This window comes from Neopsephotus bourkii, unplaced genomic scaffold, assembly GCF_033783945.1.
Source record: "Neopsephotus bourkii isolate Nb327-2 ecotype Australia unplaced genomic scaffold, CSIRO-AGI_Nbou_v1 NB_1768, whole genome shotgun sequence".
In the NCBI taxonomy this organism is placed as follows: domain Eukaryota; kingdom Metazoa; phylum Chordata; class Aves; order Psittaciformes; family Psittacidae; genus Neopsephotus; species Neopsephotus bourkii.
Window position 1 is genome coordinate 6073173 of NW_026902242.1, and position 24725 is coordinate 6097897.

The window sequence follows — 24725 nt, forward strand, 5'->3', positions numbered from 1 at the left end:
AGTGCCGCCACCCTCACCGGGGGGCTGTCGGTCTGACTGGGGGCACAGCAGCGGTGCCGGGCGGGCCGCTGTTGTCCGCCGCAGCGCCCGCCCCGCGGCCTGTCAGCGGTTTCGCCGGCAGCGGCCCATTGGCTGGCGCGGCCGGTAACGTGACGGTGGCGGTGGGGCGGGACCCGAGAAGTGCCGGTTGGAGCCGGTACCTCGCGCCGCGCTGCCGGCTCCCTCGCGGACGGAGCGAGCAAGCTAGCGGGCTGGTGACTGCACCGCGCTGGGCGGAAGGGCGGGCAAGCCGCGCGGCCAGGTAAGCGAGGGTCGGCCGCTGCGGACAGGTGCCCGCTCCCCGGCATGAAGCGGCGGGCGGGACGGAGCGGAGCTGGGCTCTCCTGAGGGCAGAGCGCTATTGGCTCTCACCGCCGCCGAGAGACCGTCCACCGGTTTTCTTGCCTCGGTAAGGGGCCGGGGTGCTCCCTTCCGCCTGCGGGAGGGAAGGAAGGAAGGGGGTGCCGGCCTGTGAGGCGCCCGGCGCTGTCCGCCGCCCTGCCCGGCGGCCCGGTGAGCCTGCGCGGCGGCCGCCCCTTCACTCGGCGGCGCTCCGCAGCGGGGCCGCTCACCTGCCCGCCTCCCCGCGGTTCGCCGGAGCGAGCCTGTGCCTGCCCCGGGGCCTGGCGGCCGCCCCGCTCCGCTCGGCTCCCGCGCGGGTGGGGCTCGGCAGAAAACCGTTCTCTGATTTGCGTAACCGACATTTACACGTGTCCTCAAGTGACCCGGGGCGCCACAGGTCCTCTGGGGCTTCCTCCTTCCTCACTGCTCTCGGAGAGGCCGGGCTGCAGCTGCCACTCTCGGTCCCCGGTGTGGCAGCGGTATCTGCCCTCGAGCAAAGGGCAGGTGGGTGCCAAGTCCCAACTTCTTTGAAAGGGAAAGAAAGACTTAAAACTCAGTGCTGAGGCCTGGCAGGACTGTGTGTCAAGTAAGAAGCATTATCCTCTTTGTCCTTCTCCTTTCTTCTCTCTTGTCAATGCGCTTCTTTTCCCCAGCGAGACTGATCTTGCAGCAAGGGGTTTCTTGCATGGTGGCTTTTACTTGTATCCTAGCTGAGTTGTTTCAGTGATGCAAGGCTTATTGTGTGCTGGTCTATTCTGTGGTGAGATTGAGGCTATTTCCTGGCATCAGTTAAGAATTTGTGGTTAATACTGTGATTGACTGGTTCTGTAGGATTGATTGAAGTGGACTTCCCTAAAGCTTAATTTTATACGTGGATTGTCATTCATTGTCCTGATCAGATGAAGTGTTTGAATTGGCACCTAGTATGGTCACTTAAGACAATTCCTTTGAGGTAGTGCTTGATTAAGTTCGGAGCTATGTGGTCGCTTGTATTTTCAAGTATTTGACATGTCCTGCTGACACCCAGCTTTCCTTGTCTGTTTGCTGAAGTGATAAAGTAAGGCACCAATTATTTCCTTGGGTCTCAGAGTTCTTCTTCATGTACTTTCCTAACAGAGAAGGCAACAATCAGGGCTTACTGATCTATCTTGTGGGAGCTCTTAAACCCTCAAGAGGAGGGAAGGGAAAAAGCCCACATGGCTCAAGTATTGAAATCTCATAGTATATCAATCATAGAATTTGTGTTGTTTAAGTAATATTGTGTGTGTTTTTCTCACTCTGTGTAGCTCAGCTGTCTGTGTGGGGAATAGAGAATTTACCCTGGGCAGTGTTTTTCTTTAGTATCTGTGCTGCTGGGCAGGGCAAGGGATGTGAAATGGAGCAGAAAGGAGAATTACTGTAGTAGAGAACCAAGAGTTGGGATAGGGAGCAAGCTTTCTTAAGTGTTTCCTCTGGTGTTTAAAGTATTCTGTGTAGCTAGATAACAGAATGTTTATCAGAGTTTATATTAGCATATTTTTACATTCTACTGAATTTTACATTAGTGTAAAGTAACTAACTTTGGTAGCATTCATATGAAGTATTAACGTGCTTGTTCCCTTGCACTCTTGAGAGAAGAGTGTTGCTGGTCTCACTCTTATTTTTTTTCCTTTTTCAAGAAAATAGGATTCTTATGGGGAGAAAGAGAAAACTGATGGTTTTTTTTTTTCCTTGCAAGGCACCAATACAGCTGCTCTTTGAAGTTGATGGAAGAATGTTAAGTCTTAGAGAGGGACCAACAATGCTATCATTGTTGGTCCCTTAGTATTTGAGCATTGTAAAATGAACTTGGTAGAGCAGTGTCATTGGCAAAATAGTATTTTTATAATGGATTTTTAGAGGGGGTGAAGGAGGAAATCTTGTGTTGCTTTAGCTGCTACTGTGCCTGCTCTGCTGATGTGCTACAGGTAGCAAAAGAGACCAAGACCCTAGTAATTTACTTCAGTTTACCATAACCTACTGCTAAAGCCACCAAGCTTTGCTCGGCCAAGATTAGAAAAGGTTATTTTATGTGACTAAGGGGATAATGTGTGATTTACACTGATCTTTCTGTTGCCTATCTAAATGTTTCACACTGTTGTCTGTATTCCATGTGCTAACCTGTGGGCTCTGTCTTTCCTGTAGGCGTCCTCATAACAGTTATTCACAAATAGTGCTGCTCTGCCAGCTGATTTTGCACTCTTTTTAAAGATAAGTTAGAAGTCTGTGCTGGGGTTATGAAGATAGTTGGTTCATATACTGTGGGTAGCCATGTAGCAGGGTGAGGAATGTAAAGTGGAATTAATATTCTAATACTTAAATATGCTGTCATTTTGATGTTTAACTGGTGTATACATTGGTTTAGCAGTATATAGCTATTATTAATTTGCTGATAATTAATTAAAACATGCTTTTATTCTTATCTGGTGACAAGCTATGGTATGACTTGTCTGATACATGCTTGTGTTCTGTATGGATTGAGTTCAGCAGGACACATCAGGGACTTGTAACTGCTTAGTGATAGCTGGTAATTGTAGCTGAGAGGCTGCGGCTTGTGTTTTATTAACCCTATCACTGCCATGTGGGCAGTCATACTCATTAATGCAGAAAGGTTGTTATGAGTCATGTGGTCTTAACCTGTTAATAACTAAACTTCTTATTTGGATGCAGTACCTTGTGTATACATGCAATTTGGAGTTTTGCCAGACTTAGTAAGTGAGCTTCAGTTTATTGTAGTTATGCTTGGCTTTGGTCACTCTTTTCCCCAAGACTTGTAGTGTGCTACGAACTAGTTCTGGATAAATTTCTAGCTAGTTGAAATCAAACTGTAATTTAATATTGAACTGAAGTTTCATAATACTTATGAATAGTTTCCCCAATTATTTGACTGTTTGTATCAGTAAGTTTAAATCTATACTTTCTAGTGGTGTAGTACATTGGAAAGAAGGTAGATGATTCAGCCCTCAAGAAAGCTGTTGCAAATGAGGTTTGGGGTATCGTGCTGGCACACCCTCCTCTGATTTAGACCCAAGAGGATTCTAGGGCTTTTCAACAATCAGAAGGGAATAATGGAGAAAACTCTCATGGAGTATCTTCAATTTGATTCTCAGTGGTGCTGTTCTGTTTCAGAATGGTCTTTGCACCCTGAATTTAATTATGTGAGTGCATTTCCATCAAAAGTGCTTGATTTATCAATATGTTCTGCTACTGTGAGCTGGAATGCAATTCTTTATACTGAAATTGAGAATTTAGTTGATTGTGACAAACTGAAAGGTTTAACAATGCTAGTAAGGCATCCAGTGATACCAATAAAGAATATGGCAGTAACACAATCTGTTACTAATTGTTAGTAGTCTTGAGACATTGTAATAAATGCTTTGTTTCTTTGGGAGATACTAGTCTGAGTTGTGGTTTTTGTTCCATATGTGGTTTTTGTTTAAAAAGTTTCAGTTCTGTGATACGTCAGCTACTAAACTATGGTCATGTAGTTACTGAGGCTTAATTAAAGTGGCATTGATTTTAAAGCTCTCACTTAAAACCCCAGGAAATGTAACCCCTGATTTCCCTGACTTCATTGCCTTAGCTCTCTAGGGAGAATATTGCTCTTTTATGAGTACTTAGTTGGATGTTTATTGATATATTGGTTGTTGGATATTTATTCACGTGTTTTCTGGTAGCCAAAGTTCACCTGCATGCAAAAGTTTGACTAGGCTTGAATTTAAGAACTGCAAATTTAGACTCTAATCCTAAAATAGTTATCCTTTGAACTAATTTTTCCATTTGAATGAAAGCAGAACCATGATGTGTATTGTCGTGCAATCTAAAATATTTGAAGAACAGAGGACAAGTTGAAAAGTTTTAACACTAAACTGTTTCTAGGCTGTGTTTAAGTTATCAACAAGATAAACTCTCTCTTCCAACCCATGCCAATGGACGTGTGAAAATAATTATTACTTTGCCAGTGCCTTTGCAGTAGAGAACTGTTTTCCAAGTTCTTGTTTGTTTATTTTTATTAAACATTAACGTTGTTTAAATACTACCTTTGCAATGACACTGATTCAAAGTCAGGAAAGCACCCAAACATTGATGAATTGAAGTCAGATGGGATGTGTCAATACTCAAGTGCTTTACTGAACTGGAGTTGTTGAAAGTAGTGGCTGCTTTGCTTCAAACTATTAGTAAGTTTCTTACAAATATGGGGCTGGGGTATTTTTATTTCACAGTTCTTAACTGATTCAGGTGATGGTGAAACCTTTAACTCTTGTTTTTGAAGTTGTTAAACTTGGCTTCATACCAAGAAGTGGTTGTTTTTTTTTTAGTATTGCTATTTGAAAAAATCTTAACCATTGTTAGGTTTCCTTAGACACCCCACTCAAAGCAAACTTTGTGCATCAGAGGACCCTGTTGTGCAGCATACTTGGGCTTGATGGAAGTATAAAGCACAAACACAGTTGCTAAGTTTGTGTTTGCTCAGGAAGCAAAGCAGGATTACTGTAGGCTTACTGTAGCATTCAGGTCTGATCACTTGTGCAGGGTTCTGAAGCCTAGCATTGTTCTAGGAGATGCTTCTGATAAGCATGATGCTGCTTTTGTGATCTTGTGCATCTGTGGAGCTCTCAAACTGTAGAGATATGTTTAGGCATTGATAAGTCATTTGTACACATGCAGTTATACAGCATGTGCAATGTGAAAACGAAAGGACTAAAGGACAAATTTATTAAGATGTAAGATGTAGCTGGTTGCTTTATCAAGTTAACCAATATGTAATATAGAGTAATATGAACAGGAAGATACTTAAGAGATTGAGGTAATTGTGCAGACAGCATGCTCCCTGCCAGAGGTTTAGTAAACCTGATGCTATTTCCATTGCAGGTGAGTTTGTATTTGACTGTGGAGTTTCACAAGTTTTTTTACTTTGGGGTGGGGAGATTACCAAAAAAGGTAACAAGATGAGTTTCGGGAGAGCCTTTATGCAAAAAGAATGCCTGAGTTTGAATCAGATGTAACTTGAAACTTGCCTAGTCTCATTATTTTCTCTTGGATATCTAGACCGAACACCTAGAATCTAGTGTTTCAGCTTGTCAGGGTGGCTTTCAAGAGTAACTATCCTCTCAAACAAGATAAAAAGCTGCTGCTTCTGAGAAGAGATATGAGCCACTGCTGAAAGTTGACTCAGCTTTCCAACGTCAGGACTAATAGAGTGGAATCAGATGTGGTTTTTATTACTGCCCTGATAATTGTTTTTTTTCATAGATGCAGTTAAATTCTTGTCTGTGGACTTAATAAGCCTGCCTTCTGGATTGTTCTTCAAGAAACTTATGCAGCATCAGGAAAACCTAAAACCAAACCACTGTTTTTTGACTGTTTTTAAATCTTGTAGCTGTATTTGTGCATGGTAATAATTATCTTGCAGAGACAGAGTGTATTTAGTATATATTTTTGATTTGTGACCTCAGGTGATGTTTCTGTTCTCAACATCTATTATCCTGATAGGGCACTGTTTGGTCTTGGTAGTCTATAAATACTGAAAACCCATCAGTTTCCTTTTTAGCCTGAATGTTGGGATTTTAACTTACTGTATTAGATAACAGTTCATATTTTAGAAACATCAGAATTATTCCAGCTAGAACAAGGAGTATAAATACAAATCCATGTATTTCTGAGAACAGTCAAAGGTGATAACTGTCTGCCCATTATGCAGAAAAGGAATAGTATGTGTAGTACAATCCAGAATAGCCTCTGATCATCTAGTAAGAAGTGGTATTACTCTATAATGTTGTCATTTAAATACTTTATGAAGAATAGAAGAACCATTACCATGACTTCACAGTTGAGGAATTTGAGGTAGAGAGAAATAAAATCACTTGCATAGAGCTCTTCAGCTGTCAGAGATAAATACCGTTATTAACTGAGTTGGGTATTGTTACTGTGTTAGAAAGCAGTGTTTAGGCTATGAAAATAATGTAGAATGGAGGTACTGAATGTCTAAATTGGATTTGGGTACTCTGCTCCCTGGAAAACTAGCAGGACTTCCTATGGGAGGAAGAGTGTTCCCCCCTTCCATCTCTAAATGTAGTGCTGTTGAATTCCTTATAGGACCTTTATCTAGAAGGATCCAATTGGAATATTAACATGCTTTGGTTAATATATCAGTGTGTATGGTATGACATGAATTATGTTGATAGCCTAGTTATAGCTTCCTGATAGCCTTTGGACTACAGAATTGACCCAAATGCTTACCTGACCTGAGCAGGATTTATGGTCTACTCACTTGTTCTGCAGCTCTCCCTGTGCTCCTTGAGAAATTAATTCAGAGGTAGTTCAGGTGTGTGGACATAGTCCAGGGCTTCTCCTTCTGAGATTTCCTTATTTCTGACTTGTTTCCAGTGAGGTTACAGGAGTTATTTTGGGCATTTATGACTTCATTGCAAAGCAGACTGAAAAGAGAAGAGCATGTATGAGCAATTCCCTGCCTTTTCCAAAGGAAAGAGGGTCTTCTTCTATAAAATTTAAACTGCCCTATGCTTCTGGCTCTCTTGTACTACTACTGCTCGTGAAGACTGAATATACAAGCTATATTATAACTGAAGAATCTGCTGGTAGAAAGATCTTGTAGTATTGAAGTTGTGAATATTCTGCAGTGTTATCTTCCTCTGCTTTGCTTTCTGATATCCTGAGCATAGCAGCACAATGAATGGGGATTGTGACTATCTGTCTGACTGCTGGAAACTAAGGAGGTAAAAATTTTCTGTTGTAACATTTATCTTGGTATGCAAAATTAAATATATACCATTGAGGCTTCCTTTAGAGTGCTGGAGGGGTACAAGGGATACTGTTGATACCATTGCCTTATGGGTATGTATTCATATTTCTCATCATGAGGAACTGAAGAATGTGGTTATGGGAATAAAAAGGAGATGTAAGTGAGCTTGAAAATCTTATTTCATGCAGTTGGAAGGTATCTGACCCTGTTAGCCATGTTAGCAGTGGGATGAAGGACTTGATGTACTCTTACACAAGATGATTTCTGGGAGAGCTGTAAGACCTAGAGCATGCCACAGGTAGCAGACCCAGTCTAGACCTTTTAAGATAGCTTTTGGTGTAGTCATGTAGTCTTCCTTGCTTGAGGAAGAACAGGTGAAGAACCAAGGAGACATTTTTCATACTTAATGCTCTGAACTTACTTTTGAGATTTCTTTGCAACTTGAAAGGGAGGACTGCTAATAGTATTGGTGTACCATTTCTGTCTTCAGTGTTGCCATACTGATTTTAAAAAATCAGTTGTGGGAGGGTTTTTGGTTTGGTTTTGGTTTTGTTTTTGTTTTTTTTTTAAGGAAAAACGCAAATGGATTTGTAACTACTTGTTTCATTAACTACATGTGAAGTTAATGATTGTAAGTTTGTTGGGTCTATGGTAGCTTGTGTGGTTCTGGGGTGATATTAAGTACATTGCTGTGGATAATATAGTCTAGTATTTCAGTGCTCTCTCAATCCTATTTCACAAATCAATTAGCACTTCACTTAAAGAAAAAGTAGGTTTGTCTATGAGGAGGTAACTGATGTGTGCTTTGAATGTGCTTGGCTTCAGGTTCATTAGTAAGTCTCCTGTACTACTTAGGTGCTGATTCTGTTTGTGTACCTATGACTCTTTTTTGAGACTTTACATGAACTGACTTACTTGCATTAAATAGTGTGCTTCATTGTGGGCACCCTAAATGCATGGCACACTGTGGGCCATGCTTAAAAATGCAGCTCTTTGGGCTCTTAGAAATGTTAGAAGTAGTAGGAATGCATGTCATTCTCCTATTTGTTATTCGGTACTGAAGGTTTTTGTTTACTTGAAAGTCTTATGGGGCCAGAAAAAAAGGGGGAAAGGAGGCTGACAGAAGATAGTGCTTCACTTTAAATACTAACCTTTGTGTTGAAAATGGCTGAGATGTGATCAGACTGTATAGTGCCATATAAAAGATTTTTGGGACATGTTCTTTGATTTAGTGGTTTTGGGCCCTTTTTTTTAGTTCATGAGAATTTCAGAAGTGACCTCCTAGAAGACCATCTATATGGTTTGTGTTCTGCATGAGAGGTGCTGGTCCATGATGGTCTCTGTAAGAAAGGTCCTCAGACTCTCTACAGTGTAATTTAGAATGCTTCTTATTGGATTTGACATTATTAAGAGAACAGTGTAGATAATCGTACATCCCTTTAGAAGCTGGGAACATGAGTTGTGTAGCACCAAATGAGCTTTTGATCCTTGTGCTGCACAAGATGCCGGCCTTAGTGATGGGAAGGCTTTCTTATAAGCAAGCAAGTCTGTGCATCATTTTTACTGTCAACCAGGAAAGATGTTCATAGGAGAACTTCTTGCTCCACTTCTTAATAAAGGCAAGGACATGCAGGTGGTGTTTGACTCATACCAAGTGGGAGCTGCCTGTAGACTTCTCTGTTACCAGATGGCTCAGCTTAGCCTCTGGCCAAGAGATCTGCCCAGCACAGGCCTGAGCCTGTTAACTAGCCAGAGTTGATCACTAATACCTCAATGTGCTATGTTCTTCTAGGCAGAACTAGTACAGTTAGTCATACTCTTATTTTTTTTTTCCTTTTTTTAATTTTTTTTTATTAAAAAAAAGCCTTATGGAACTCTCTACAGTTTGGTTTTGTTTTGTTTTTTGTTTGGTCTTTTTAAAAATCTGTTAAAGTTCTTTGCTGTGTTTCTTTAGGAATTGCCAAGCTTGTGATACCAGAGCTATTTTTTAGTGGGTAATACCAATGTGGAGTTTTGGTGGTCATCTTCTATTTATATTTTCCTTTTTCAAGTGAAATAATGTGAGATGCACAGATGTTTGAAGACATGTAAATTAATGGAGCAAATTAAAAAATGTTCTAAAAACATGCTAGGGTTTTCAGTGAGAATACAAATTAAATTAATGAAATTATTAGTTAAATACTAGAGAAGCAAAATATGCCACTAAGTGAATTTACTTTTGGGATTCTTTGTATAACCAATACAAAGCACCCTCTTTAAAACGGGTGCTTGTTTTGGTATTTACTGGAATCAGTATTTTAGATGCTAATACAGCTCTTAAATTTAACATAATTATTTTAACTTCAAATATAATATGCTTAAAGGACCCACAGTCTGGCAAGGACCCTATAGCTTGCCTACAGATTTATCCTTATGTGTCCTCAAGGAAAGAGGAGACCACAGCATTATAAAACCTGTCTGTGTAGTTTGATTCTTTCCTCTGCCATATTTCTACCATTACCTGATACAGACTTCTATATTTTTGTTTTAAATGTGTCCTTGAGTTGAAAATTGTGCTTGGGCACTAAAGCTATGCAAACTATTGCTTGCTAGAAGTACAGAGTTTTGATTCCAAGCCTGGATTTGGTTTGGTTTGGTAAGGATCTTAGAAAGCACCAGAACTATAACTTCAGTGATATTTGCCCAGTAAGTAGACAGCTTGCTTTCAAAGAGATCAGTTGTGTTGACACAATTAAGTGCAAGACAAAGCTGGGCTACCATTTTTTTTTCACCAGGGTTTGGTTTTTATCATGAGGTTGCTTCCCTCTTTAACTGTGAAACTTACTTGTTTGGAAATTTAGGTTTGTATGAACTTACCAGTTTTTCTTCATTCTTGTTTTTCAGTGGTTTGGGGTGTTTTGATTTTGTTCTGTAAACTGCTTGACTCCCTGTCTATTTGGTCTCAAACTTGGGTTTAAACTGAGTATTTTTGTTGCTAATACAGGCCTTCATAGGAGCATAGATTGTGACCTCTTTTAGCTAGAACGCCACCCTTAGCACCTTAACTTGAGAAGTCTGAAGAAAGTACTTTTACCAGCCTATATATGCCTGGATATGAATTAGTATTTAAAATTGCTCTCCAGGCTGTACTAATGTGAAATTAAAAGTACATTTACCATACCTTTAAATACATGTCTTTTAATACAAGTTTATTTACAGAGTTTAACCCTTAAAATAGCTGACTTGGTTTCTCCCTCCCACCAACTTACTAAGAATGAGGCTCAAGTAACTTCATGTACTGGGGCAGACCTTGCTGATGGGATTCAATATTATGTGACGTATGGGTATGTAATTCTAACTGCCTGTGCAACTGGAATGTTTGAAGATGATCCATCTCCCTAGTGAGTGTTTGACCAGTGACAGACATTACTAGCAATGTTTAATTCTTTATTGGCCTTCCTTTAATAGAGAAAAGGCTTAATACTTGCATATTGATGGTATTTAATGAGACGTTAACTCAGTATCCTCGAGGAAGATAGTGGTCCTATCTGGATGTTGCAGGTATGGTATAGAAATATATAACATAGCATATTTAATCCTGCACAGTCTGATTGCAAGAGAAGGTCTTGAGCTATTGCAAGAGAAGGTCTTGAGCTTGTGAAGCAAATCGAATTGGAGTGAAGTTTATTTTCAATTTAGGTTAGACTGCAAGATTAAGTATTTCTCTTGCATTAAGTGTACCAGAGAAAGGAACTAATAAAATAAAGATGGGTATTCTGAGTTTAGATGAAGCTGCCTTCAAGAAGTCTTTTTTTCCATCTACTCTGAGGCCTTCTCTGTTGAACCTAGGAATGTTCAAGCTTTTGGGTAGCTGAGGAAACTGAAACACACTTGCCATGTTGTACTCTCTTTTTCTCAGCTTGCTGTAGGTACAGTAGTGGTAGAGCTGGGTAGTAGTTGCTTAATTTTGCAAGACTAGCAGAGTACCCCATATACAGTGAAAGTATAGCCTGATTTATTAAATTTTAAGGTAAAAATATTTTTACAAAAGTTTTCCTACAAATTATTGGGCTAAAAAGCTTTATGCAGGCAGACCTCTCCAGAGAGCAAGGGCTGCTTCTTAAACAGCACAAAGACTTTGCTATTACCATCCCACATCTTATGTTCAGTGGGACTGGCTTGAGAGCAAGTGTTTAAGGCAGGCAAGGCCTCCAGTTAATCCAAACACTAGTGGTTGAGATTGTCTCTAGTTGTAATTATAGCCTTTAGTTGTTTGAAGGGTTGATATGGAAAATGTGTAACAGTGCTAGTGGTCTTGAGCATCCTGTGCTGAGGAATATGCTAGTTACTGTAAAGTATGGGTATGTCTTTGTGTTTATTCTAAATACAAAATGGTAATCACTTATACATGTTTCAGTTATCTCCTGTGACCTTTAAAAGGAACTGAAGAAGAAGCTTTCTCTAATCTTGTTTGTGTGTTGTTCTGCATTCAATGGAATACAGAGCCAAAAATACAATCCCTGTCAAAAAGATCCTACCACTGAATGTGCATGTGCATACAAGTGGTCAAGGTACACATTCTGAAAGACCATATATCAAAGTAGCACTTGAATTGAGTAGTCTATTATTTGTCAATAGGAAGCTTAAAAAAAGGAGATGCAGTCATCTAAGCACATCTGTTAAGAGTATACGAAGTTATCAATCTTCATGACATCTTCATGACATCTTCATGACATCTTCATGACATCTTCATGACATCTTCATGACATCTTCATGACATCTTCATGACACCTTCATGACACCTTCATGACACCTTCATGACACCTTCATGACACCTTCATGACACCTTCATGACACCTTCATGACACCTTCATGACACCTTCATGACACCTTCATGACACCTTCATGACATTTGACACCTTCATGACATGACACCTTCATGACATGACACCTTCATGACATGACACCTTCATGACATTTGACACCTTCATGACATTTGACACCTTCATGACACCTTCATGACACCTTCATGACACCTTCATGACACCTTCATGACACCTTCATGACACCTTCATGACACCTTCATGACACCTTCATGACACCTTCATGACACCTTCATGACACCTTCATGACACCTTCATGACACCTTCATGACACCTTCATGACACCTTCATGACACCTTCATGACACCTTCATGACACCTTCATGACACCTTCATGACACCTTCATGACACCTTCATGACACCTTCATGACACCTTCATGACACCTTCATGACACCTTCATGACACCTTCATGACACCTTCATGACACCTTCATGACACCTTCATGACACCTTCATGACACCTTCATGACACCTTCATGACACCTTCATGACACCTTCATGACACCTTCATGACACCTTCATGACACCTTCATGACACCTTCATGACACCTTCATGACACCTTCATGACACCTTCATGACACCTTCATGACACCTTCATGACACCTTCATGACACCTTCATGACACCTTCATGACACCTTCATGACAGCTACCTTCATGACAGCTACCTTCATGACAGCTACCTTCATGACAGCTACCTTCATGACAGCTACCTTCATGACAGCTACCTTCATGACGCTACCTTCATGACAGCTACCTTCATGACAGCTACCTTCATGACAGCTACCTTCATGACGCTCCTTCATGACAGCTACCTTCATGACAGCTACCTTCATGACAGCTACCTTCATGACAGCTCCTTCATGACAGCTACCTTCATGACAGCTACCTTCATGACAGCTACCTTCATGACAGCTACCTTGGTTTCATGACAGCTACCTTCATGACAGCTACCTTCATGACAGCTACCTTCATGACAGCTACCTTCATGACAGCTACCTTCATGACAGCTACCTTCATGACAGCTACCTTCATGACAGCTACCTTCATGACAGCTACTTATGACAGCTACCTTCATGACAGCTACCTTCATGACAGCTACCTTCATGACAGTTTTGACAGCTACCTTCATGACAGCTACTTATGACAGCTACCTTCATGACTACCTTCATGACAGCTACCTTCATGACAGCTACCTTCATGACAGCTACCTTCATGACAGCTACCTTCATGACAGCTACCTTCATGACAGCTACCTTCATGACAGCTACCTTCATGACAGCTACCTTCATGACAGCTACCTTCATGACAGCTACCTTCATGACAGCTACCTTCATGACAGCTACCTTCATGACAGCTACCTTCATGACAGCTACCTTCATGACAGCTACCTTCATGACAGCTACCTTCATGACAGCTACCTTCATGACAGCTACCTTCATGACAGCTACCTTCATGACAGCTACCTTCATGACAGCTACCTTCATGACAGCTACCTTCATGACAGCTACCTTCATGACAGCTACCTTCATGACAGCTACCTTCATGACAGCTACCTTCATGACAGCTACCTTCATGACAGCTACCTTCATGACAGCTACCTTCATGACAGCTACCTTCATGACAGCTACCTTCATGACAGCTACCTTCATGACAGCTACCTTCATGACAGCTACCTCATGACAGCTACCTTCATGACAGCTACCTTCATGACAGCTACCTTCATGACAGCTACCTTCATGACAGCTACCTTCATGACAGCTACCTTCATGACAGCTACCTTCATGACAGCTACCTTCATGACAGCTACCTTCATGACAGCTACCTTCATGACAGCTACCTTCATGACAGCTACCTTCATGACAGCTACCTTCATGACAGCTACCTTCATGACAGCTACCTTCATGACAGCTACCTTCATGACAGCTACCTTCATGACAGCTACCTTCATGACAGCTACCTTCATGACAGCTACCTTCATGACAGCTACCTTCATGACAGCTACCTTCATGACAGCTACCTTCATGACTGACACCTTCATGACTGACACCTTCATGACTGACACCTTCATGACTGACACCTTCATGACTGACACCTTCATGACTGACACCTTCATGACTGACACCTTCATGACTGACACCTTCATGACTGACACCTTCATGACTGACACCTTCATGACAGCTACCTTCATGACAGCTACCTTCATGACTGACACCTTCATGACTGACACCTTCATGACTGACACCTTCATGACTGACACCTTCATGACACCAGACCTGCCCCTGAACTCTTGCAGTATGTGGCTTTTTGTTGTTTAGGGGACATGTGAAAAAGGAAATGGCAATATGCTGATAGAATGGGAAGTTTTAGCCAGTAAAGTTGTGTTTTGGATGATGAATGTGTGGGGAAGTAAAGCTTGTTACTTTTTTCCTTTGGGAATGTTTATGAGTGTTTATTTGCAAGTGGAGATTCAGGCTGTGAATGAGACCATAAGCAGGTATTAGAAATCCCATAGGAGACTCTCAGAATGGTCCATTGAGTAAAACTGATTGCCTGTCTAGTTTATTATTGAATTTCATTTTGCACCCTAATTTTTGGAAGAAAAAGGGATACATCTAAACTAGCTAGAAGCTAAGTTGGTACTGAAGTTTAGGAATCACTTTAGGTAGGAAGTTGTTAAAACAGGCATTTACTTAGGATGTCAGCATTTCTTATCTCAATTGAAAAGCATGTCATGCTGCTGGAATAACACCACTGGAATACCTGTCAAGGTATGCTTTAGTTGTATAAGTCTATTTTGATTTACTTAATGTGTCAGAAACACCAGCTGAATACTCAATCAACAAAACCAGCATAGCCTTAAAAATAAACCAAAGCTTCTTGTCAGGTGTTGGCTTTCTGCAGCCCGTTATTCTCTGGGGAGGAGAAGCAAAGCACTTCCCTTGCTTCAGAGCCATCCCTAACTAAATGTGCTTAAAGTTACAGAAGCAGTGACCAAATGACAGGGTAATGTGATGTTAAGTAACCTTTTGATGCCTGAGGACAATGTGGTGCAGTGTCTGACGCTTATACATAATGTTTTTCAAAATGGTAACCTTTCATTCATATTTTTTGATAGGTTTCTATTGATCAGATTCATCAGTCTTGAAGCAACTAAAAATTGCCTAGATATTAGTGGTCTGTGTTACCTTACTTTTCTGGCCTGCATCCCAGTACTGGTCTGGGTTAACTCTCCTGAAGTCATCACTTAGCCTGGGGCTATAATGTCTGTCTCTCATCTTCTAAGAAAGATTGCCAATTGAATTAGGCCACTTTGAAAAGCTTTTATGGCTTTGATATGGGTTGAAAGCTGCTGCAGATGAGATTTCTCATACCCATTACACTTGAGCATTATTCCATTTGGTTAGTCCCCCTTGGCATACAGATAGGATTTGAAAGTAAGCTGTCTTTAGCAAACTTATCATTAATAATTCATATTTTTATTACACTTGTATGTACTGTGGATGTCTCTGATATTTAATATACATAGAATTGTAATGAATACATGTACTTCATTGGAAGGTTTCAAAAAGGCATCGTTCATGAGCAAGACCAGAGTTCAAGTATTTAAACACTTAATACTGTGATACTTTCTACTGGAAAGTATCTAAAAATGCAGCAAGAATGTAGCTGGTCTTTTCTGAGGGGAGCTAACTACTTTCCAGTTCAAGTCAGGGAGGTGAGAAAGCAAGCATTTGATAGAAACAGACCTTACATTCTCTAAAAGCCCTCAGCCTTTTTGTAAAAACAAACCACTTCTTTGTTTGAGCATTATGGCATTGCTTGAAGAAGGTCTATTGGGTTGTACATACTCTCAAGTATACAAATAGGTCTTTAATAGAGTTGGCTTAAGTTCTGTCTTCTTTCTGTGAGTTTTAGAGAAAATACTTCATCAAACAGCATTAACCAGTTTCTTGTACTCTGAATTCTGTACTTCATATTCATACCTCATACTCTGTACCTCATAAGCTCCTTTTACTTAGTCCCTATAATAAGCCTGTTACCAGGAGAGTGATGTTCTTTGTGTAAAAGTAGATATGTGCATTACTGTTACCTGTAGCTTTCTCTAATATGCACTTAGTTACAGAAAATATATTCTTACAATGCTAGTATCTTTCCAAATCCCTGCTGAGGTTTACTTGTTTGTCAGGAAAATAATTGCTCCCATCCTCATGCTAATTACACCTTTCACACTCATTTAAACTCTCAGCCACTTCAGTGATCATTTTGACTTCTCAAATATAATTTTCTTTGCTAAAAATAATGTTCTTTGTATCTTTTGACCTCTGAATTATTCAACATACTTGTTTCTCAGCCTGTTCTTGGTAATTCAAGAGGGTCTCAAATCTTTTCATTTTTGTAACAAAGTTGGAGTGAGAAGAGTTGAGTGGGTTTAATTTTAGGCTGGAAATTGAAAAAATGCTTTTGAATTTTCTGTCTGTATTCAAATCAAGCATGTTTGGCTTCAGTCAAGACATGATCCAGACACTGCAGAATGAATGCCTTAGTTTGAGTGTGTTTAGTAAGTTATTGTGCTTTTACACCTATGAATTTATATACAAACCCCAAAGAATTATACTGAAAGAACTCATTTTAAGGTAATTATAGGTTTTGCAAGTTGAGCTGAAGTGATTTAAGAAATTGTTATTTCTTAGCTATGGTTAGAGCATCTCAGTTGTAGGGTTAGTAACTTCACATAAGTGCAAAAACTGTTGGTCTTAAATATCTTTTAGTGCTTAGAAATGGGACAATAACAAGGGCCAATACTTCAGGAGAAGCAGTTTTCAGATGGTGAACAAGTGATTGATTTGATGGTTTATAGCTTAAATTATTCTACCTAGTTCTTGTGAATCTAGTTAGATTAATTTTTTTCTCATCAAATGTTCGACCTTTTAAACACTGCTGTGGGGAGGAGTAATGAACCATTGTTTTAATAAGTCATTGGAGTCCATATATTTAATGATCTGATGACAATTTCTTTTCTCTCTAGAAGTACACTGCAACCATCCTGTCCTTCAGCTGCTTTCCTTTGAGTGGGCCTGGTAAGTTTCTACATTCTGTTTAAAGTAGCCTTGTCAGTGCAAGAAGGGTTAACTTATTTTCAGCCATTCTTCTCCCTTCGAATGTGAATGTGGAGTAAGAATAAGATTCTGCCTTAGTTCAGCTGTTGTTTGTCTTTTTATAAGAGCTTCCCAGTTCTGTTTGGAATTGAAATGTCCAGTATCTTTCTATTATTAACAAGAGCCAACTCGTGCCCAGGTGGCCAAAAAAGCCAGTAGCGACCTGGCTTGTACCAGAAATAGTGTGTTCAGCAGAACGAGGGAAATGATTGTCCCCTTGTACTGGGAACTGGTGAGACCACACCTGCAATTCCGTGTTCAGTTCTGAGCCCCTCATTACAAGAGAGACAATGTGCTGGAGTGCGTTCAGCAAAGTTGGTGAAGGGTCGGTCTAGAGAACAAGTCCTGTGAGGAGGAGCTGGTTGGGCTGGGGTTTAGCCTGGAGAAGAGGAGGCAGAGGGAAAACCTTACTGCTCTCTAGAACTGCTCAAAAGGAGGTTGTAGTGAGGTGTAAGTCTCTTCTCTCAGGTAACAAAGGATAGGAGAAGAGGAAATGGCCTCAAATTGCTCCAGGGAAGGTTTAGATTGGATATTAGGAAAAATGTCTCGCCAAAAAGGTTGTTGAGCATTGGAACATCCAGACCAGTGAAGTGGTAGAGTCACCATCCCTAGAGGTGTTTAAAAGATGTTTAGATGTGGCACTCATGGACATGGGCTAGTGGTGGGCTTGGCAGTGCAGGGTTAACAGTTGGGCTCAATCTTAAAGGTAATTTCTAACTTAAATGATTCTGTGATTAACACAGAACATCCCCATTCCTTTGTATCTGTAATGCTTAACAAAATTTCTAGGATGTTTTCTCCAAAGCCGTTAGTGTCTGTGGTATTGCCATTGACACTGGATGGTTTGTTGATTTGTTTCAGGGCCTCTGTTTTTGAGAACCTTGGCTTTCTGCCAAACCTTGGTATATCAAAATTACAACTGACTTCTATTTCATGAAGTACTGCATGTTGCAAATCTTATTTTCAATAGTTATTTGGCAGGGAAAAAAAAGGGATTACTTCGCTGTTGAAACAGGACTTGCTGTAGGCAGTTTGCTGGGTTTCATGTTGATGTGACTGTGCAGAACTTTGACATCTCATTCTACGTAATCACCTCTTGAGTATGTTTTGTTCCATTTCATGTAGCTGTAGCAGAGCTTTGCTACATCCTGCAACAAGGCAGCAGTTCAAATGAAAGCTGAAATGTTTGCCCTTTATTTAGGTGAAGCAATTAAAAGTGAAGTATATTAAATGTTTTCTCCATCCAGAATGAAGACAAATGTAAAGATGGCATGTCCAAGGAATTTTAAAAGGTGTAGACCTCCTGACTGAGCAGTGCTGAGTATTTATTCTCTTTAATTAGTAAAGTAAGTATGAATAAAACCTATGCTGCTGGGGGTTAGGTGTGTCATTTATATATATATATATATGGCAATATTGGAAAATAACAGGTTGGGTTAGCTTCACTTGCATTCTGTCAGTATGCTTAATGCTCTTGATGAGAGAAGATGGGAATTATATGTAAGACTGTATAAAGCAAAACTGGTTTTGTGGGAATTTTTGTGCGTTCTTCTTTAATTGGGTAGCATGATTTAATCTAGTAGAAAATTCTAAATTACAAGAGCCATCATGTTAATATATTGATTTGATTTTTGGGATTCTTAAATAAGAAATCGCTTTTGCTATATGTTTAGGATGCTGCTGAAGGGCTGCTGATAATGTGACAGACACTTCCTTAACTTACACCTGCTTGTGTTTCTGAAGAGCACCCAAATGTTTGGTCAGAATACATTTTCTCCTGATCTCTGCTGTGTTCACTCTTCATTTACACCTTTGCATTCCAAGTAACTTTCCTTAAAATAAATAAGGTGATGGCTAGAGTTAGGTGCCAGCAGTTCTTGGATCCTTTTGCTATGCTCTGGATGCTAGGGCAAATATTACCCATTTCAAACTGGGGAAACAGGAACAAGCTTCAAGTGTTTAATGGTGACAAAAATTGGCTTTATCAATTCTCTAAGAATGTCTTTTCTTTCTTTTTTTTTCCCTCTACCAGCTGCTGTTCTCTCACAGGTGAAAGTCATGATCACGCTTACAGAACTCAAATACTTAGCAGATGCCCAGTCATCCTACCACATACTAAAACCATGGTGGGATGTCTTCTGGTATTACCTCACCATGATAATGCTGCTAGTTGCTGTACTCGCTGGGGCTCTCCAGCTTACTCAAACCAGAGTGTTGTGTTGTCTTCCTTGCAAGCTAGAATTTGACAATCATTGTGCCGTGCCTTGGGATTTAGTTAAAGCCAACCTTAACATGTCAGCTAGCTCTACAGCACAGATAATCATCCCTCTTAAAATCCAGAACGATCTCCATCGGCAGCAGTATTCCTATATTGATGCAGTATGTTATGAGAGAGAGCTTCACTGGTTTGCCAAGTTTTTTCCATACCTAGTGCTTCTGCATACCTTTATTTTTGCAGCTTGCAGTAATTTTTGGCTTTACTACCCTAGTACAAGTTCCAGGCTTGAGCACTTTGTAGCCATTCTTCAGAAGTGTTTTGATTCTCCATGGACAACGCGTGCCCTCTCAGAAACAGTTGCTGAGCAGTCTGTGAGGAAGTTGCCGATAGCCAAATCAAAAGCAGCTATTTCACCGCCTGGGAGTTCAGTAGATATAGGGGCCAGCAGGCAGTCCCTGCCATATTCCCAACCTGGCTTGGAACCAACGGGAAGAGAAAATTCTTCAAGTGTTCTTGACAAAAAAGAAGGGGAGCAAGCTAAAGCTATATTTGAAAAAGTGAAGAAATTCAGAGTACATGTTGAAGAGAAGGATGTCATATATACAGTGTATATGAAACAGATTATAGTGAAAGTCATTGTATTTGTAATAATAGTAATTTATGTCCCCTACTATTTATCATTTATTACACTTGAAATTGATTGTGTAGTCAATGTTCAAGCCTTCACAGGCTACAAAAGGTACCAGTGTGTTTATTCCCTAGCAGAGATTTTTAAAGTTTTGGCTTCATTTTATGTTGTTTTAGTGATCTTCTATGGCTTAACTTGTACTTACAGTTTGTGGTGGATGTTGAGAAGTTCACTTAAGCAATACTCTTTTGAAAAGCTGAGAGAGAAAAGTAATTACAGTGATATACCTGATGTAAAGAATGACTTTGCATTCATTCTCCACTTGGCAGATCAATATGATCCTCTTTATTCCCAACGATTCTCAATATTCCTGTCTGATTTGAGTGAAAACAAACTGAAACAGATCAATCTAAACAATGAATGGTCAGTGGAAAAACTGAAAAATAAACTAGTAAGAAATTCCCAAGACAAGATTGAGCTCCACCTTTTCATGTTAAATGGTCTTCCAGACAGCGTCTTTGAACTGACAGAAATTGAAGTCCTAAGCCTGGAACTTATTCCTGAAGCCAAACTTCCTTCAGCTGTGACCCAACTAGTCAATCTCAAAGAACTCAATGTCTATCACTCATCGCTAACTATGGATTATCCAGCAGTCAGTTTTTTAGAAGAGAATCTGAAAACACTGCGCCTCAAATCTAGTGAGATGGGAAGAATTCCATTTTGGGTCTTTCATCTAAAAAACCTGCAAGAATTATGTTTAACAGGATATTTCACCCTAGATCATCACAATTCCATATATAACGAAAGCTTTCAGGGGCTAAAAAATCTGAGATCCATTCACTTAAAAAACAACCTTTCCCGTATACCTCAAGTGGTTACAGATCTTCTGCCTTCTTTACAGCACTTGTCTATCAACAATGAGGGGAACAAACTGATAGTGCTAAATAACCTGAAGAAGCTGCTTAACCTGAGAACCTTAGAATTAATCTGCTGCGACTTAGAGCGCATTCCCCATTCCATTTTTACCCTCAACAATCTGCACGAAATTGACTTAAAAGAAAATAATCTCAGAACAGTGGAAGAAATAATTAGTTTTCAACACCTTAAGAACCTTTCTTGCTTAAAGTTGTGGCACAACAGTATTTCCTATGTCCCAGTGCAGATTGGTGCATTATCAAACCTGGAACAATTGTATCTAAATTATAATAATATTAAAAATGTTCCATTGCAGCTCTTTCTTTGTAAAAAATTACACTCTTTGGATCTTAGCTATAATAAGCTAACCTCCATCCCTGAAGAAATTGGTTATCTGACCAATCTGCAGTATCTGGCATTGACAAAAAACCATGTAAGTAGAACTTTGAATTCCTACTTCAATCAGGTACTGACTTAACCTACCATATTTTTTTTTCTGAAGCAGCCTCTGCTTCAAAATGCTTTTGTGATGTTCATGATTAAAGTAAACCTAGTAAAGCTGGAAAAAGGGGTGGTGCTTGTTTAATCAATATAACTTTGGTGTCATCAAAGCTAAATACTACCCTGGTCTGTCGCAGCTTAAGGGCTCTAATCTAGAGATAGATTTCTGTAGTCATCCTAACCTGTACAATCTTTCCCTGCAGCTGTCTATCCTATGTAGTATTTTAATGGAAGTGAACAGTGTTCAATTGTTACTATGAAATGTCTGTTACTATGAAAGCTGTAGAGCATAAACAGCTAGTTGATGAGCAGCTCAGCTGTCTGGGAAGAGGGAAATCATTATAGCTGTAACCTCATTAGCAGTCCTGAGCAGTCTGGCTCATAAGTATCAGGTCCAGGCTTGTGACTGAGGGCTTCTTTTGAGGTTTGTAATTGGTTTTTCACTGGTGAGGTTGGTTTTGGATGGACTGGAGTTACTACTGTACTGTGCAGATAACTGCTGGTACAGGTTTCACAACACAGGAGCTTCTAATGTCTCTTCACAATCTGTATTTTTTTCTTCATTAACTGATTCTTAGGAAATAGTAGCCTATTTTTCCCCTGCCACCTGTGCATGCATGTGTTTTGTACGCACTTCCGTGTATGCACACATGTATATGCTTCCTCTGCCATGCTTATGTTTTCTGCCAAGAGCTAAGCGTCTTAATGAAACAGGTGTATAAAACCATCCTAGTGTTCTCAAGCAATTTATCCCATAATGATAGAAACATTACAATCTTCCCATTCCTTATCCTTCCATAAACTGAGGGTTGGGGTTTTTTTTTTTTACCCTAAAATGTAACTGGGAAATGTTAAAACATGCAGCTGCATGTACACTAGCAACTTCTAATGTGTTTTTTTGTTGTTGTTTTCTTTTTCTAGATTGAAATGCTGCCTGATGGATTATTTCAGTGCAAAAAGCTGCAGTTTCTTCTTCTGGGAAATAACAGTCTGATGAATTTGTCCCCTTGTGTGGGTCAGCTACTGAATCTTGTTCAATTAGAGCTCATTGGAAACTATCTTGAATCACTTCCTGCTGAACTGGAAGAATGTCAGTTCTTAAAGAGGAATAGTCTCATTGTAGAAGAGCAGTTGTTAAAAACACTTCCACCCCGTGTAAGAGAGCGTTTGCAGGCAACTTCAGATAAGTGCTGAGTTTAACCTGGAACTCTGCATCATTGCAGTCTGTAAGCCTGTGTATCCAAAGGGCTCCATAGGTGAAGTGAGAGAGAACAGTTTACAAATCAGTCTTAAACTTAAATCCATTGAACTGAGTTGATTGTATTGGAAAAGACAAATTTACTTAGCTTCAGAAAAAAAATAATGCAGCCTTTAAAAGGTAATCATATGTTTGAAAAATCTGAAATACGAATTGTTGGTTGGCTTCTACTGGTTGAAATAACTAAATGTTTATGCTGATATTGAAATGGAGGAGTTGATTGCCTGGTGTATATACTTTTTTCCTATGGGAATTCTTTTCTGTTGATAGTGATAATTTTAAACAGCTTCATCTTCTACCACATGAGGTCTAAGAACTGTCTGGAACTAGTTTCGGAATATGCACTCTTCAGTAACTTAGAACATGTTAAATTAAGAGTTTCAACTATTTGAGCAGTTCAATTGCATGGGTCATATTGAAAGTAATTTTTCAACATACCTTAATTTTAAAAGCTTTCGACAAGTACTGAGCATAAATTCTGTTATTATGGAAGTTGCCATTTGAATCATGCTGTTAAAACCAGTTGGACAAAAACACCTGAAACCAGTTTCAGTATTTTGTCTTAAAACTAGTAAATACAAATAGAATTGTTGCCTAGAAATTGGGAAGAATCAGAAGAATCTGCAACAACTGTTGTGCACATGCATGAAACAGCAAATCTTACGGTACTGATCTTCATAGGTAATGATGGCAAATACAACACAAACTAGTTGCAGGATTGTCTTCTGTATGTTGTGAGCATCGCAGGTGTTAGTGTAGTGTATGTGCTGTTTAACATATTTTATAACTTCTCATTACTGACTGCCTCAGTCCTCCCTACCCAGTTACTGTGTTCTGCTGTCTGGGGAGAGGATGAATAAAGTTGATATTAGTGACAGACACAGTTAAGCCAAATAGTCATGCAGCTTATACTTGGGAGGGGAAACCACAAAGCACTATAAGTTTTGCCTCTTCTAGGGATATAGTTCCATAAATCATAGTGATGGAATGAGCTCTTATGCCATCCTTAATACTTGCAAAACTGGATGGAAATAAAATGGTTCCTGACTTCATTTTTCTGCTGTGCGCTCTTTTATTGTATTGAAGTCTTAACTCATGATATTTAAGCATGTTCACAAAAAATATAGGTGGTGCTCCTGGGGAAAAAAAAGGAAGCATGCTTTCCAAAAACATATTTGACTTTTTGTAACAAGTTTTCAAAATTTATCTCAATAGTGGGTTAAATAGATAAGGTAAACTGTGTTCTTAATGCCTGTGTTCATCAAATATGCATTCCAGTTTGCAATATCAAATCATCATAGTTAAACCAGTTTTAGTACTAAGACTACGTTTAGTCATCTCTTGCTCCCATCCCAGTGTCCCTCTTGTGGAGAGTAATGTTTACTTGGAATGCAAATACCAAAACCAAGTCTGGTCAAGATGAAAGTAAGAGATGTCTCTGCAGTAGCAGTGCAGGAGATGCATGTGTGTTTACTGTACTGATGGCATTCCAAAGACCTTTACAGTTGGAGCACTTTTCTTCTCAGGGAGCCAAAATGTGGTTTTATGTAGTTCTAGAAATGTTCTGTGTAAACTGGTAAGTAGTGTTTATGTGCAGACTTGTGTTGCTGGAACAGTCTTTTATAGCATCCATATGTAGCTCTGCCAAACTTTTTCAGCTAATCTTGAGTTGTTTAATAGTTCCATAGGAATTGACATGGTTCACAAACAAAGCTAGTTGTGATAGATGAAACCAGAGTGCATTGGTGTGCACCCCTGTGTCAAGAGTGTCGTTAATAATTGTAGTAGGCCTGTCAGGACTTTGTAACTTAACACTGAAGAGTGCTTTGTGCCAGAACTTGACACACAAGACTTGCAGCCTAGTGACTTTTAAAAAATTAAGCATTTGCTTTAAAGCTTTTCTCTAAAGTGGGAAGCAGCATTCAACAAGTTAAAGAAGCAAGCAACTGGCTTGGTCAGAAAGTTTCACTGCTTAGCAGTGCACCAGTCCTTTTCCATAACCAAGAAAACTGATGTAGATGAA

General features: G+C 39.7%; 1 protein-coding gene across 3 annotated transcripts; it reads left to right on the top strand.

The window, feature by feature from the left end:
- On the top strand, positions 1-24725 carry LRRC8B (leucine rich repeat containing 8 VRAC subunit B). Of its 3 annotated transcripts, none has more exons than XM_061379344.1 (5): positions 1-301; positions 17053-17104; positions 18430-18528; positions 19215-21376; positions 22366-24725. In XM_061379344.1, exons 4-5 carry the CDS (start codon positions 19241-19243, stop codon positions 22636-22638), a joined length of 2409 nt encoding a protein of 802 aa, XP_061235328.1. In that variant the 5' UTR covers positions 1-301; positions 17053-17104; positions 18430-18528; positions 19215-19240; the 3' UTR covers positions 22639-24725. The 3 variants fall into 3 exon arrangements, with proteins under 3 accessions (XP_061235328.1, XP_061235326.1, XP_061235327.1); XM_061379342.1 differs by lacking the exon at positions 1-301 and adding an exon at positions 863-967; XM_061379343.1 differs by lacking the exons at positions 1-301; positions 17053-17104 and having other exon boundaries at positions 18407-18528.

Excerpts from the sequence above, each read along its gene's own strand:
- LRRC8B (XM_061379344.1), top strand. The coding sequence starts at position 19,241 with ATGATCACGCTTACAGAACTCAAATACTTAGCAGATGCCCAGTCATCC. Across the intron at positions 21,377-22,365 it reads TGGCATTGACAAAAAACCAT|ATTGAAATGCTGCCTGATGG; the intron begins GTAAGTAGAACT and ends TTCTTTTTCTAG.